The sequence below is a fragment of the Leptopilina boulardi genome, unplaced genomic scaffold (assembly GCF_019393585.1).
Source record: "Leptopilina boulardi isolate dan_hultmark-lab unplaced genomic scaffold, ZJU_Lbou_2.1 LbouV2_55, whole genome shotgun sequence".
Classification (NCBI taxonomy): domain Eukaryota; kingdom Metazoa; phylum Arthropoda; class Insecta; order Hymenoptera; family Figitidae; genus Leptopilina; species Leptopilina boulardi.
Genome location: NW_026138000.1, coordinates 796876 through 813047, shown reverse-complemented (window position 1 = coordinate 813047; position 16172 = coordinate 796876). Strand labels below are relative to the sequence as shown.

General features: G+C 24.2%; 2 protein-coding genes across 7 annotated transcripts in view; one reads left to right on the top strand and one right to left on the bottom strand.

Moving 5' to 3' along the window:
• LOC127290022 (transmembrane protein 70 homolog, mitochondrial) overlaps nt 1-16172 on the bottom strand; it is a 144682-nt gene that overhangs the window by 101459 nt on the left and 27051 nt on the right. The window lies entirely within an intron of this gene.
• LOC127290010 (protein still life, isoforms C/SIF type 2) overlaps nt 1-16172 on the top strand; it is a 35912-nt gene that overhangs the window by 17380 nt on the left and 2360 nt on the right. For 5 of the 6 annotated variants that reach the window (XM_051318349.1, XM_051318351.1, XM_051318348.1 and 2 more), the window contains exons 12-28: nt 6741-6886; nt 7160-7427; nt 7690-7833; nt 8002-8184; nt 8946-9197; nt 9732-9902; nt 10215-10401; nt 12196-12459; nt 13211-13491; nt 13593-13787; nt 13873-13981; nt 14215-14394; nt 14523-14641; nt 14717-14893; nt 15129-15316; nt 15395-15774; nt 15876-16097. In XM_051318349.1, the coding sequence (XP_051174306.1) occupies nt 6741-6886; nt 7160-7427; nt 7690-7833; nt 8002-8184; nt 8946-9197; nt 9732-9902; nt 10215-10401; nt 12196-12459; nt 13211-13491; nt 13593-13787; nt 13873-13981; nt 14215-14394; nt 14523-14641; nt 14717-14893; nt 15129-15316; nt 15395-15774; nt 15876-16097 (3466 nt within the window). Of the gene's footprint in view, nt 1-3839; nt 4693-6740; nt 6887-7159; nt 7428-7689; nt 7834-8001; nt 8185-8945; nt 9198-9731; nt 9903-10214; nt 10402-12195; nt 12460-13210; nt 13492-13592; nt 13788-13872; nt 13982-14214; nt 14395-14522; nt 14642-14716; nt 14894-15128; nt 15317-15394; nt 15775-15875; nt 16098-16172 lie in introns of those variants that run through there. The other variant, XM_051318352.1, reaches the window with a different exon arrangement.

The window sequence follows — 16172 nt, the reverse complement described above, 5'->3', positions numbered from 1 at the left end:
ATTTACAAAAGAATAATAAACGGATTAATATATAAATAAAAAAAAGCAAATATTACTATATAAACAACGTTAAAATGACAAATTGATTCATAAGGGAAAAAATTGAAGATAATCAAAAAAAGACTGGTTAATATTCTTCAGCGATAATTGAAGATATTTAAAAAAGGATTGATAAATAACGATAAATGAAGTTAATTGAAGATAATTGATAACAAAGTAAAAATTACATAATTCATTAAAAATTTATTATATTTTTATTAAATTATTATTATTATTATTATTATTATTATTATTACGTTATTATTATAATTAACTTAATATAAGTATTAAATTATAATAATTATTATATTATAATTATTTCATTATATATTATATTTTTGAAGCTATTTAATCGATAACAAAGTAAAATTAAAATTGAAAATATATGGAGAGAAAAAGAAGATAATAATGAAATTAAACAATAATTGAAGATAATTAATTAAAAATTTATTAATAAACATTGTTGAATGATGATTGAAGATATTTGAAGATAATTGAAGATATTTAAAGGTAATAAAAGATAATTGAAGCTATTTGAAGATAAAAATATAATTGAAGCTATTTGAAGATAAAAATATAATTAAAGCTATTTGAAAATAATTGAAGATACTAAAGATAATTGAAGCTATTTGAAGATAATAAAATATAATTGAAGATATTCGAAAATAATTGAAGCTATTCGAAAATAATTGAAGATATTTGAAAATAATCGAAGGGAATTGAAGATATTTGAAGATAATAAAATATAATTGAAGCTATTTGAAAATAATGGAAGATAATTGAAGATATTTGAAGATAAAAGATAATTGAGGATATACGCTTGATAAGTGATTTAAAAAAAATAAAATAATTGAAGAAATAGAAGAAATTTTTTTTCCTTTTTAAATAAAAAGTTAATTTTCACTTATAATTGAAGCTAATTGAAGATACTGAAGATATTTGAAAACCCTAATGAAAAAATTGACAATGAACGTAAAAATAAAGATATTTCAAAAAAAAGTATTGAAGTTAAATGGTTAAAAAAAAATTCGAAGATATTCGAGAAATTATAAACGTTGAATGAATAATTATTGAAGATATTTATAGAAAAAAAAAGATATTTATAGAATATAATTATATTGAAGATAATATGAAGCTATTAAAGATTTGATAGTAATCTAAAGTGATATTTAAAAACAATGATAATTTAAAAATACTTTTCAAGTGAAGAATACTTGGTTAAATTTTTAAAAAATGAAAATTAATATAATTTTTAAAATACTGATTATTTAATTCCTTGAAGTGTAAAAATACTTAAATTAATTTTCAAAAAAAATATCTCCAAGTGAAAACTATACTTTTGAAGTGGCAATAAATTTTATTTGCAAAAAAAAAAAAAATACTTCGAAGTGTAAAATACTTTGAAGTTAATATTAATTTTTGAAAAATACCTTCAAAAAATACTTTCAAATGAGTTTACTTTGAAGTGGTAATTAATTTTATTTTCAAAAAATACTTCTAAGTGAAAAAATACTTTGAAATTTTAATTTAATTACTAAAAATACTACGAAGTGGAAAAATACTTTGAAGTGGCAATCAATTTTAATTTTGAAAAAAAATACCTCGAAGTGAAAAATACTTTTGAAGTGGCATTTAATTTTCAAAAAAAAAAAATTCCAACTAAGTGAAAAATACTTTGAACTGGAAAATACATTTAAATGAGTTTACTTTGAAGTGGTATTTAAATTTTAATTTCAAAAAAAAAAAATACTTTAAAAATCAAAAATTATTAATTTAAAAAAAATTATTTAAAAAATGAATAAAATAATCTTTACAATTCCTTAAAGCAGAAAATAACTTGAAATTAAAAATACCTTTATGTAAAATATACTTTTCATAGTTGAAAAAACAAAAATTGAAGTGTAAAATAAATTAAAATCGAAAAAAAAATTGTATATGAAAAATATTTAAAAAATACTATATATACATACACATACTGAAAAAGTATTTAGAGATAAGAAAAATAAAGTGATATAAAGAAAAAAAAAATTATTTTTCTATGGAAAGTCAATTTCTGCTATTAAACTATTCAGAACTATTCTTTATATATTGAGAAAAAAAAAACTAATTAAGTGAACAACTTTCAAAAATTGTCAAAGTGAAGAATCAAAAAAAAAAAAAAAAAATTTTTTTTGAAAAAAAAAATTTTTTTTGAAAAAAAAAACAAAAAGTGATAAAATTCTTCGAATTGAATTGAAAATTTTGAGAAATAGAAGAAAGTCTGATGAAAAGGAATTGAAAAACATTTTTTCTTTTGGATTTTATTTTGTAAAAAAAAAAAAAAGAGGAATTGATAATTGACACGAGAGAGGGAGAACGTGCTTTTTAATATCTATTGAGATAGAGAATTTTCCACTAAATATTATGCAGAATTAAAAATTTCGCATTTTTAGAATTTAGATATAATATTCGAGTTTTTAATTTTTTTTTTGTTTAAAAAAAAAATCTAGTCGACTAGCTTTAAAAAGTTAAAAAAAAATATCTTTAATAATTCTTAAGGAAATAAATTAGATGAGAGAAAAATTAAGAGCAGTAGAAAAAAAAATTTTACTGTAGAACGAAGGAAGAATGAACAAATGGGAAAAATAAGAACTTTAAGTATATAGAGTGATTTAAAAAAAAGTATTTAAAAAAAAGAAAAAAGAAAAAAATAGAAGGGAAGATTAATTTATAGAGTGGAAATTAATATTTCCTGCAAGAAAAATTTTTTTCGAAAAAACAGGAGAAGAAAAAGAAAAAGAAAAAAAAAGAAGAAGAAAAAGATTGTGATAATATTCCAAAAGTGATTTAGAAAAAAAAGAAATTTTTTTTCTTTCAAAATTTTATTTCCAAAGAAAGGCAAATTTTTCATCGCCGTCCGCAATAAAAAAAATTTTTTTAATTGGAAAAACGATTTCTTTGTCTTTGTGAAAAATTTTTTTTCCGAATCTAATGAAATAGCTCGAGGCAAAAAAAAAAAAAATATTGACAAGCAAGAAATATTGAGAAAGAGATTTGAAGAAAAAAAAATTAAAAAGACAAAAAAAGAAATTTAATACTGAAAATTATTTAACATTTCATGATTTTAAAAGACAATACTTTTGAAGTGAGAAAAAAAATACTTTAAAGTGGAAAATGTATTCAAAAATTCTTTTTAAACTACTTTAAAGTAAAAAAAATACTTTCAAGTACATCGAAAGTACGTAAAAGAGTTTAAAATGAAAAGTACTGCAAAGTGAAAAATATACTTTCAAGTGTAAATTATTTTAAAGTGGAAAATACTTTGAAATGAAAAATACTTTTTGAGGTGGAAAATACTTTGAAGTGGTAAATTACTTTAAAATGTGAAATTAATTTGAAGTAAAAAAATACTTCGAAATGGAAAAATTACTTTGAAGTGGAAATTACTTTTTAATGTAAAATACTTCGAAATGGAAAAATTACTTTGAAGTGGAAAATACTTTAAAATGGAAAAATTACTTTGAAGTGGAAAGTACCTTAAAATGGAAAAATTACTTTGAAGTGGAAAATACTTTAAAATGGAAAAATTACTTTGAAGTGGAAAGTACCTTAAAATAGAAAAATTACTTTGAAGTGGAAAATACTTTAAAATGGAAAAATTACTTTGAAGTGGAAATTACTTTCAAATGTAAAATACTTTGAAGTGAAAATTTTTTCAAAGTGTACAAAATACTTTGAAGTGAAAATTCTTTCAAAGTGTAAAAAAATACTTTGAAGTGGAAATACTTTAAAGTGAAAATTACTTTGAAGTGAAAATTACTTTGAAGTGAAAATTACTTTGAAATGTAAAATACTTTAAAGTGAAAATTCTTTCAAAGTATAAAAAAATACTTTAAAGTGAAAATTACTTTGAAGTGGAAAATACTTTGAAATGAAAACTTTTTTAATTTTAAATGTACTTTGAAGTGAAAAATAATTTTAAGTGTAAATTCTCTCAAGTGGAAATAATCTAAAGTGGCAAAATACTTTGAAAAATACTTCCAAAAAATACTATTTTTTTTTTCGTTTGAAAAGGACTATAAAAATGGAGATAACCTAAAATTATAAAAAGAACTCAATAAAAAGAGAATACTTTAAGAAAGTATTTTCTCATTTTTTCCCCCCTTTGAAAGAAGAGTTGGTAAAAAAAAAATGTTTTTTCTCAATAAAAATTGTTAAAAAATTTTTTTATCGTGAATGATGGTAGAGTCAAAATGTTCATCGAATAGTTTTTTGGATTTGGTGAATCCAATAAGCAGCTATGAGAATTTAAAGACATTACACAAGAGGCATTGTAAAAAATATTTTTGCCGCTGTAAACGTCATACAATTAGTGTGATTTGCATTAATGAAACAAGAAAATTATATTGGTTCAATTGTAAAAGTGTTGAGGATAAAGTTAATAACGGTTTGGGCGAGGGTTATTATTTTAAATTATTACAAATAATAAATGGTGCATTAAATACATGGGCACAAAAATATATTGAGAGTTTTAGTTTTGCAAGAAAGGAAATCATGTTTAAAATAAATGGTAGTAGCAAGAAAAATATGAAACTACTCAAGGAGGGATTTTATTGTCATTATCATCCGCATATATCGACTGATTCCTGTAATGCAGATTTTTTTAAACGGGCAGTGAGTAAAAATTTTTTTCAAAAAAAAAAAATATTAATTTTGAAAATTTTTTCCATATTTAAAGAAAAAAAATTAGGAATTCTAATTTTAAAATATTGGGAAATTTCCTGTTTTTCCTAATTCCTTTTTTGGACTAAAAAACTAAATTTTTTTTTATTTTTTGGTCTATTTTCCCTGCTTCTTTTCCTTAAATAAAAAGAAAAACGGATTTTCCTCTTTTTTCCGGGATCACCAGATAAATCAAGTTTGAACGGAAGTTGGTTGTCAAAGTGGACAAAAAGAGATAATTTTTACCAGGTACTAGGATAATATACAAGGATTAAAGATGTCGAAATATTTCTGTGCCATTTTTAAAGATGTGAAGGAAAAATTCCACTATATCAAGGCCAGTATACTTTTGGCGAAGACTCGAATTTCCTCGATGTGACCCCCTTTTTCTTCTACAATCTATTTATTCACATTTTCTTCTTTATATATAAATATATATATATACATTTTAAATCGATAACAACTGCAGTAAAAAAAAGAAACAGTTGACAAACAAGAGAAATTTCATTTCCAAATAACAAAATATTTACCAATTCATTTCAAGAATTGTATATAGTTTAAAAAATTTTAATTAAAAAGCTAGTGATTGGTTTTCAAGTGATTCTTCTTTTTTTAAAATTTTAAAACAATATTATTGTAAAGGATTAAAATTAAATCAATTCTACAATAAGTATCACTATTCTAATATTGAAATATTTCTAACATTTACTAAAATGACTACAAATTTTAAATTATTGTTATATTCCGTTTTTATTTTAATTTTAGATTTAAAACTAAATTTCTTTTTTACTGCAGTGAAATTGTATATTAAAAACCAAGAATATTTCAATTAATGAAAATTATAGAATATTTTTTGTATTCGTAAAATTGTAATTCTTTAAACTCCCCCCCCCCTCACCCCTACACCAAAAGTACACTTTTAAAAATATTTAATATTTTTCATCCTGGCACAAATTGTAAAATTTAATTTGTCTCCAAAAAAATTTTTCATTGTTTTTGTAAAATATATTTTTCATAATTGTTGAACACATTTTTATATATGAAGTTTTAAAAAAAATCCTCTGTATTTAAAATTTTTTAGAAATATTTATTCCCTTTATTTCTTGGCACTTGATTAACGATATTGTATTTAAATAAATATTGATAATTATTTTTTAATTTGAATAAAAAACAACATTTGTCAAAATTCTAATGATTTCAAAGTTAATATAAAATTAGTAAAAATACTTTAAAATACTTTATTTTTAAAAATAATATAAAATAAGTGAATACTTTAAAGTAGCAAATAATTTAAAGTGGAAAATACAAGTTATTTTAATTGTGATTAAAAAATGTAATCACTTTTAAAGTTAATTTTATTTGTCTTTTGAGGTTTTCTAACAATTTTTTGTACTTTTTTTTTAAATAGAAATATAACTATTGCTCGATGAAATAAATTTTTAATATCCATCCTTCTTTTCGTGGTTTGAGATACTGAAAAAAAGAAAACAAAATAAGCATTTCGTTAAAATTAAAAAAAAAAATAAGGATTGTCCTTTATCCTTCATCCTTGACCGCAGCCTCAGGGCGTCGCGCGTTAAAAATTCTCTCAACAATTTTTCTCTGAACGAGACCTACTCCTGGTTAATTGAAGAGCTTGCCGCCAGAGGCAACTAAAGCTTTGGCAAAGTGGTGGGAGAGAAGGGGTGGCGGCAAATTAGCAAACGTTACTTGAAGTTTTTTTTTTTTTGAATAGAATTGTTCTCATAAATCTCCGTAGATGCAAGTTTTATTTAATTTGAACCGAGTCGCACTTTTCATTTCGTTAAAAAAAAAAAGAATGAAATTTCGCGACAATTTTTTTGTTTAAGAAGAAAAAAAATTAATTTTCATTTCATATTATACAGAAAAATTAAAAATTTTTTTCTTTTTGAAACTTTGAATTTTGACAATTGTTTATTAAATGTATTAACTGATTTTCTTTTTTATTTATTTTAATAAAAGTGAAATTTATTTTTCAGATGTCAGATGATGACAGAATGTCATTAACGACAGCTGTCAGCGATGAAGATGATGGTGAGAGTGTCATGAATTCCCCATATCGAGGAAAAACAATGGGAACAGCCGCTGATTCTTTCAATTGCACTGGCGCCGTTCGTAAAGCTGGGTACGAATTTAATTATTATTGAATAATAGTTTAATTTTTTTTTAATAATAATAATTATTTATTTAAGAAGTTTACGGGCTACAGACCCATAAAAATAATAATAGAAGAAAAAAAAATTATCATATAACTAATAATGTCGGTAAAGTAGAAGTAGATGGCACCACTAAAGTATTCTTTTTAGCTCAAAAAAACGAAAAATCTACTTTACCGACGGAGTATAGATGGGAAACTCACGTATAAATTTTTTTTTCACAAAAAATTTTTTGATTATAGATATTTGAGTGTGAAAAAATGGCTTTTGAGACGAAAACAACACATTGAATTAGCAAGAAGACGAGGTTGGAGAGGTTATTGGGTTTGTTTAAAGGGCACGACACTTCTTTTCTATCCATGTGAATCCCATGAAAGTAGAGCCGTTGAAACGGCACCTAAACATTTAATTATTGTCGATGGTGCCATTATGCAACCAATTCCTGAACATCCAGATAGAGATTATATCTTTTGTCTCAGTACAGCATTTGGCGACGCTTATCTTTTCCAGGTGAAATTTTGTTTTTAAATTTTAATTTAAAAAAAAAAATTATTTTTTAAATTTCACCCCAAAATTTAATTTCTTTCCGAGTTAATTTTATTTGTCTTTTGAGGTTTTCGAAAAATCCTTTTTTATTTTTTTTTTTTAATAGAAATATAACTATTATTTATAAAAAGTGGAAAAAAATTTAAGTAGAATTTTTTTTTTGATAAAACATAAAAATACTTTAAATGTGAAAAATTTTCATTTTGTGTAATAATTGTGTTCCAAGGCTCCTTGTCAAGTGGAACTTGAAAACTGGGTGAACAGCATCCATTCAGCTTGTGCCGCTGCCTTTGCTCGTCATCGTGGCAAGACAGGAACTTTGCACTTGCTTCAGGAAGAGATTTTCCGTTTGGAGAAGTCAATCGACTCGGTAAGTTTGCAATATTTTGTATTTTTTTTTTTTTACTATTTTATTATCGAAAAAAATATTTTATTATTATTATTATGGCTACGAAAAATCCTTTAATGGAGGGTGTGATTTTATGTAATATTTTTTTCTTGATTTAAAGAAAATAGGGTATTTTTAAATTTTTTTCAGGACTCAAAATTAAAGCACATGGCAGATTTACAGCAATCGGTTGTTTCGGATGTTGAAACGAAGCAACAAATTAATAATCAAATTGTTCAATGGGAGGAAAATTTGGAACGACTTCATTGTGAACAATTTCGTTTGCGATGCTATATGGCCAGTTTACAAAGTGGAGAATTGCCAAATCCAAAGGTAAGAAAAATTTTATTAGCAAATGTCAATTAAAATTTTGAAAAAAAAAATTATCTCTATTATCTGATGTAGTTTATAAAAAGGTAGAGAACTTTCTCGTAAGTGACATTCAAGAAAAAAGTTTTAATTTTTAAATTATTTTTCAATTAAATTAATTTTTTCTATTTTTTATTTAATTGCTTTATTATGTGCTAAAAGGTGGTATTTTTTAAATTGCGATTGAAGAAAGTAATTTCTTTCCGAGTTAATTTTATTTGTCTTTTGAGGTTTTCGAAAAATCTTTTTTTATTTTTTTTTTAAATAGAAATATAACTATTATTCGATGAAATAAACTCGATTGAGTCTATTAAAAGATATAAATCTTATTGCTTGCTTATGTCCTTTTTGAGAAAATTTTAAAATAAATTTTTTACTATTTTCTCTTGTGTATTAAAATTTTTATTATTTGTGTTTTTCCTAAGTAATAAATAAAAAAAAAATAAACAAAATCGTTTAACATAAAAAACAATATGTATTTGGAAAATATTAAATTATTTTTTCTCAACATTATACAACATAGAGAAAGGGATGAGAAATAATAAAATGTCCTCGCATCGACATTAAAAAATAAAAAAGGTCATTTTGTAACCTTAGAGCGGAAATAGTTGAAGGATAATATTGTATTAGAAAATATTTTTTTTTTAAATATAAATTATATATTTAATAATAATATGTAATATTTAAATTTACTATATTTAATAATAATAACAATGTGTTCCCAGAGCTTGCTCACTCATGTTTCAAGGGCGACAAAGCAGACCCTGTACAAACTTGGAGTCTTTACAATGTCGTCCTTTCATGCGTTTATTTGCGCAAGAAGTCCATCGTTACTCAATAATTTATTAACTGGACGGGGTGCAACAAAACGAAGACCACCAATTTTATCGCGAAGCAATAGCGCATCAAGTAGAAGATCTTTGCAAATTTCACGTGACGAAGAGAAAACTGTCAAAGTCATTATACCTGAGAATCAGGTAATTTACTATTTTTTTCTTGTTTTGATTTTTTTTTAATTTTATTTCTCGTTACTTTTTATTTTTTTTCAAATTCTAATTTTAATTTTTTTATTTTTAAATTACATTTAAAAAATTTTTTTTAAATCTATTTAAAATTTTTTTATTTTTAAATAACCTTTTTTTAATTTTTTAAAATCTATTAAAATTTTTTTATTTTTAAATTACTTTTTTTTTAATTTAAACAATTTTTTTTTGTTTTAAAATTACTTTTTTTAAAATTTTTTTTAAGATTAAAATTTTTATTTCTTCTATTTAACAAAATATTTTTTTATTTTTAATTAGATTTATTTAATTTAAAAAATTTTTAATTAAAAATAATGTTTATTTTTTAGTGATTATTTATTTTAATTATCATTTTTTTTTCTTTTTAATATTTATTTATTTTTTCCAATTTAGAAAATATATTTATTGTTTGTTAAATTTTTCTTTGCCGCAAATTATTTATAGTTTTTCTATAAAATTTAAAATTTTTGCTATTTTTTTTTTCTAAAGACTGTTTCAGTTTATTTACGTGACGCAATGACTGTGGAAGAATTTTTAGCCAGTGCATGCAGTAGAAAGGGATTAAATGCAATGGAGCATTTTGTCCGAGTAAAAAAGCGACGCGATATGGAGGATCACAATTATTTTGTCCCACACAGAACTGATCTGATTGAAACTTATGTAAGTGAAATATTTTTTTTTAATATTATTTTTTAAATATATTTTAAATAAATAAAAATAAAGGAATTATTAATAAATATATATTATTATTAATAATTCCTAAATAGATATTTAGTTTCTACTTTATTTTCATTTTATAAATTAACATTTAAAAAAAAATTGTATTTTAAAATAGTATTTTATTTTTAATCTATATATTTTTTAACCTTTCGTCTTTAAAAAATAGTAAAAAATATTTGAAAAAATTTTTTTTTTTAAATTTATTATTCCTAATTTTGAGAATTGAAAAAAGAAAAAATAAATTTTGTTCAGCTTCACACGCACGAAATTGTAGAAGTTTGTGCAAAAATTCTCTATCAAGTTGAACTTCAGAGGAATACATTGGATCAAATGTGGGGATTCTCTGTGGAGGCTGAGCTTATAGAAAATTCTGATCGTCAAGACGAGCTTTGCTGTTACGTCAGTCGTGTCGAGGATAAAAGTGTCGCTATGCATAACGGTGAGTTTTTTTTCATATTTAAAAAAATCTCTTTAAAATTCGCAAATAAATAATTATTTCAAGAAAAGAAAATTAAATAACTTTTTTTATTTAAAAAAAAAATTAAATTATTTTTTAACAAATTAAATTTATTTAAAAATTACCATTTTATGGTGAAGAATTTTTTTTTATAATTTTTTAATTTATTATTAAGATTACACATTATTTATTGTGCGCAACTCGATTTTGTTTCTCTATAAAAGATTTAAAGGCCATTATAATTCCTATGATTAAAAGGCCATATATTATCTTGTGTATAGTAAGTATTGATTTTAGAAATAATAATGGGTACCCCGCAGAAAGCAAAAAAAAAAAAAAAAAAAAAATAGAATGTGAATATAATTTAAAGTTATTTTTCAATAATACAATTTAAATAACATGAAAATAGCATTGATAGAAAAAAATTGTTTTCTTATCCGTAAATAGAAATATTGTACGATTAAATCGAGGACTTATTGGAACGATTGATTTTTTTTTATCTAAATTCACTCACCAGTGACTTGTCAAAGTCACGCAAGGTTCGCTTCAATGATCTTGATTGAAAGCAACGCAAGCGGATATTTTATAATTTCGATATAATTTATTCGATATATTAACTATTATATAGGGTTTAAACTTTATTATATTTTATTTCCCCCGCATTTAGAAAATTGTTTTCTTCGTATGAAAACAGAAAAAAAAAATTTCCCTTTCGAGAGAAATTAAAAATTAATCTTAACACAATTTTTGTTTTTTAATGAAGTTGAATATTTTACGTTTTTTTTTAGAAAAATCTTATTTAGAAATGAAAATTAAAAAAAAAAAAATTTCTATAAAAATATTTGGCATGATTCAAAAATTTATACGTCAAAAGTATAAAAATTCAGAAATCCAAATAAGTTAAATTGAGTGACAGTGAATGGTATAAAATATACAAATGACTTATTTAAAATGACAGTAAAATGATAAAATATTCAAAACGTGAATATTTTGCTAAATTTTTCTCGAATTTTAAAATAACTAGTGTAAATTATGAAATGAAAATAAAAAGGGAATTTAAATAGCTTTAAAATACTGAATGAAAATAATTTTCCAAATCTCAAATCGTTGGGAAAGATGAGTTAATTAATTTTTATTTATTTAAAAGAATTTAATTTATTCAGATTTCAAAGATCTAAAAATAATTAATTGAACAAATTTAGATAATACTTTTGTGAATTACTAGATTTTAATTGAAAAATTTTTAATTTACTAAGGATGAAATGAACTCTTATATTTATCAAAATTAATAATCATTTTTGAAAAATGTAATAATTAATTTATAATTCTTGAAACAATTTAATTTTAGTTAATAAATTTTTAATTAAGAGATAAACAAATTGATACCACTTTTAAAGGAGCTTCACTAAACTAATTAAATTGAATAATCTCTAATTGATGGAACTTAATTATGAGAATGCATTCCATATTAATTGTGATTAAAGAATGTAATTACATTCGAGTTAATTTTATTTGTCTTTTGAGGTTTTCGAAAAATCTTTTTTTTATTTTTTTTTAAATAGAAATATAACTATTATTCGATGAAATCCTTTCTACTTGCATGCTCTGTAATTGAGAAATTGAATATAGTATGTTTCAGCTATAAGGGATGAGAAATATTATTATTAAAAAATATTTATAATTATCAGAAAAATTAGTAAAAAAAATTAATTTCGTAATAATTAGTGAATTAAATGTTTATATAAAATTAAAATCGATTTAATTATTTTGTGACAGGAATTATAAAAGGTGATGAAATAATGGTAATTAATGGGGCAATTGTCAGCGATTTGGATATGATGTATTTGGAGAGTGTTTTACAAGAGGAATTGGCCCTGTGTATGATGATGCGTTCATCGAGAACGGAACCTCCTGATCTCACGGGAATGATGAGGGTCACTGACGATATTGAAAGTCTCGTGTGTCCTCCACCACCCACTGATCCTCCGGTCATCAGCGATGAAATGATTTCCGGTCTGATTGTTCCGGCTCCCGGATGGAGTAAGTTCTCATATCGTCATCGTTATTTTTTTTTTTTATTTATTCTCCATTTATTTTCTCTTTTAATATTATATATTATTAACTATATATTTATAGAAAAATGTCCTAGAATCCAAAGTCGTCACTATATTTATAATTTTAATTCTGTTTTAAATAGAAATTTTAAAAAAAAATTAATTTAAAAATAAAGGAAATTTAATTTAATTTTGATGATAAATAATCTAAATTTAAATAAAAAAAATTATTTAAATTTAAGAAAATTTTGATATTTTTAATTTTTTTTTCATTCGGGGCATTGAATTTGTGGTTTTTTGCGATTTCTTTTCATAAGTATATTTTTCGTCAATGAATTTAAATAGCATTTTTGTAACAAAAAAAAATTCACGGAGAATTTATAATGAACGATATATCGTTGGTGAAACGTTAATGAGCACGACTTATAAACTAGGACGAACTGCAAAAGAATTTTTTTTCCCTTCCCTTTTTTTTGTAATCTAAAATGAAAACACGAGTATTTATATGGAAATGTCAAAAGAATTCTACTGTTCAGTGACATGACTTTTATTCAAACAAAAAAAAAACTTTTTCTAAAAAAAAATAATCTTTTTGAAAATATAACGAAAAAGTTTTTTTTTTTTAAATGTTCATTTATTCCTAAAGAAATATATATGAAAAAATTGTTTGAAAGAAAACAATTTTTTGTTAAAAAAAATTGAAGGAAAAAATTATTTTTTTTTGGGTGGTATTTTAGGTAAGGAAAATATTGTTCAAGAATGTACGAGTACAACTCCCGGTGGCACAAGAAAACCAACATCGAGAACAAATTCATTTGAAATTGAAAATTTATTGAAAACAGCGGAACAAGTTACGGGCATTTGTCGATCACCAGGTGAAACACGAAAATCAAGTCCAACCGGAAGTGTCGTTAGTTCACATTCTCAAGCAATGACGCCAAGTCGACAATTGAGTGACGCTGAGAAATTGAAAAAAGTCATTCTCGAATTAGTTGAGACTGAAAGGACATACGTAAAGGTGAAGAAAAATTTTTGAATTTCCCTTCTACTAATTTTATTTTTTATTCTCGATATTTTATGATAAACATTTTGAAAACGAAAATTAACATTTTATTTTAGAATTTAAATAATTTACTGGAAAACTATTTGGAGCCATTGAAGAGGGAAACATTTTTGTCAAGTGCCGAGATAAATGCACTTTTTGGCAATATTCAAGAAATTGTCACATTCCAAAGGCAATTTTTACAAAATCTTGATCATGCGATTGAAATCGAGGCGGACTTTAACAACTTTGAGCATCCGAGTCAATTTAAGGTAAATGACTGATTAATTATTTAATCGATTAATTATTTCATTCATTCAGTATTTAATTTAAAAAAATAAAATAATTAAATTTTAGGGTGTACTGTTTTCCATTGGAAGTGCCTTCTTATTTTATGTAAATCACTTCAAGCTTTACAGCTCGTTTTGCGCGAGTCACTCGAAGGCTCAAAAAGTTTTACATCCCAGTGAGTATAGGGAATTTTATTTTTTTTTCTAAATATTTAAATTTTATTTAAAAGGAAATAGTAAAAATATTGTTTTTACTTCCCGTTTCCGTTCAGTAATATATTTTTTCCCCTAAACTAAAATTTATACTGCAAATTTTTTTTTTTTTTTTGAATTATTGAAAATGTATTTTTTTTGTCGAATAGAAATTAATTTGTTTTCGTAAAAAAAAATTATTGAAAATTTTCAACAGACGAAGGAAATCAAGCTCTCCAAGAGTTTCTACAAGCTCGAAATCCAAGACAACAACATTCCTCGACTTTAGAATCGTATTTAATTAAACCGATTCAGAGAATTTTGAAATATCCCCTACTTTTGCAGCAATTAAGGAATTTAACGGATGAACGCAGCGATGAACACAGACACTTGATTGGTGAATTTTTTTTAAAATTCTTATTTTTTTTATTTTATCTTTGAAAATTACAGTGAAAAACAAAATTTTGATTTTAAAAAATCCCTTCGATTATCGAATCGAAAATAATTTTAAATAAATTTTAACAGATGCTCTAAAGGGAATGGAAAAAGTTGCCGAACACATCAACGAAATGCAAAGAATTCACGAAGAATATGGAGCAATTTTCGATCATCTCTTTAGACAACATCAAAAATCTTGCAAGCAGGTAAAAAATAATTTTTTTTTAAATTTTAATTTTAATCTTAGAAACAGTTTTGAAGGTAAATTTCTTTCTCCCCAGCCAATCGACTTGAGTCCAGGAGATTTACTCTATTATGGAGGTGTCGAGTGGTTAAATATATCTGATTTCCTTGGAAAAATCAAAAAAGGCCTCGAACTTCATGCAATGTGTTTTGTTTTTAAATCAGCAGTGGTTTTCCTCTGCAAGGAAAGACTGAGGCAAAAGAAAAAGTTAATGGTAAGTAGTAAATTAATTTTCTTATTTTTAAAAAATAAAAATTTAATTTCGAACTAAAAATTTTATTGAAAACAGAATTTAGAGGATATTTTATCTAAAAACCGATCTTTTTTAAAATTGTCTTTTGAGGTTTTCGAAAATTATTTTTAAATAAAAAAAATTACTTAACAAAAAATTTAACAAATTCCAAAAAGAAAAACGACGATAAATTTTTTTGAATGAAACAATTTTTCAGGGTGTTTCGACGAAAGCAAATGCAAGCGAAGTGGAAATAATTCGCTATCAAGTTTTAATTCCGGTAACGGAAGTTCAAGTTCGAGCAAGTTCCGCCAAGGACATGGAGTCACACTTCCTATGGGAATTGATTCATCTCAGGAGTCAATTGCAAAGGCGCTCGGAAAAAGTTTACGTTCTGTCTAATAGGTATTTGTCTATTTTCTTCTTCTTTAGAAAATAGTTTCTCTGGTAACCAAAATTATTTTTTTTTTCCCCCTCTTTTAGTACAACGGAATTTAGAAACGCGTTTTTAAAGACAATTCGACAGATAATAAGGGAATCGGTGAGAAATATGAGTATACCATCAACGAAGCCACACTTGACACAACCGCCAATGACAATTGGACCGCGTATGTCAACTGGTCATGTGGAGAAATTTGACAAGAATCAAATAACAGGTCAAAATGGTAGCATAATTGCCATTACGACAGGAACATTATCAAAGAAAAAAATGTTGGCAAATTCACATCATGCCAAACGAAAATACAGTCAATCGAGGGCAGTTGATCGTGAAAGTGTCGAGGACAACAACGCCGAGGAAAATGCAAATTCAGCTCAACAACAGACATTTCGTTCGCGGAGCAAAACAATCAGCGACACTTCCGGTCAGCTGAAATTTTTTTAAAAAAATAATTTTTTTATTTTAATGTAAAATACCATAATTTTTAATTGGGAAAAATATATCTGAAGAAAAAGAAATTTTCAGGTGAAGTGAAAGTTGAAATGGACTCGGGGACTAAATCCGAGGGTGAAGAGGACTCACAGGCTTATGCGGCTGAGAAAAAGGCAAATTTGGGACGTACGCCTAATCATTTAACTCTGAGTACTACCTCAACTATTTCTGCTGGAAGTACCGGAAGTCAAGCGCGACTGATTCAGTCGTCCCATCAGCCGGAGAATTATCAACCGGCAACTGTCAAGGAACTCGGTTAGGAATATTAATTTTTTTTTTTTTTTTTTTAGATAAAATTTGTCTTTTAAGGTTTAAAAACATTCTTTGCAT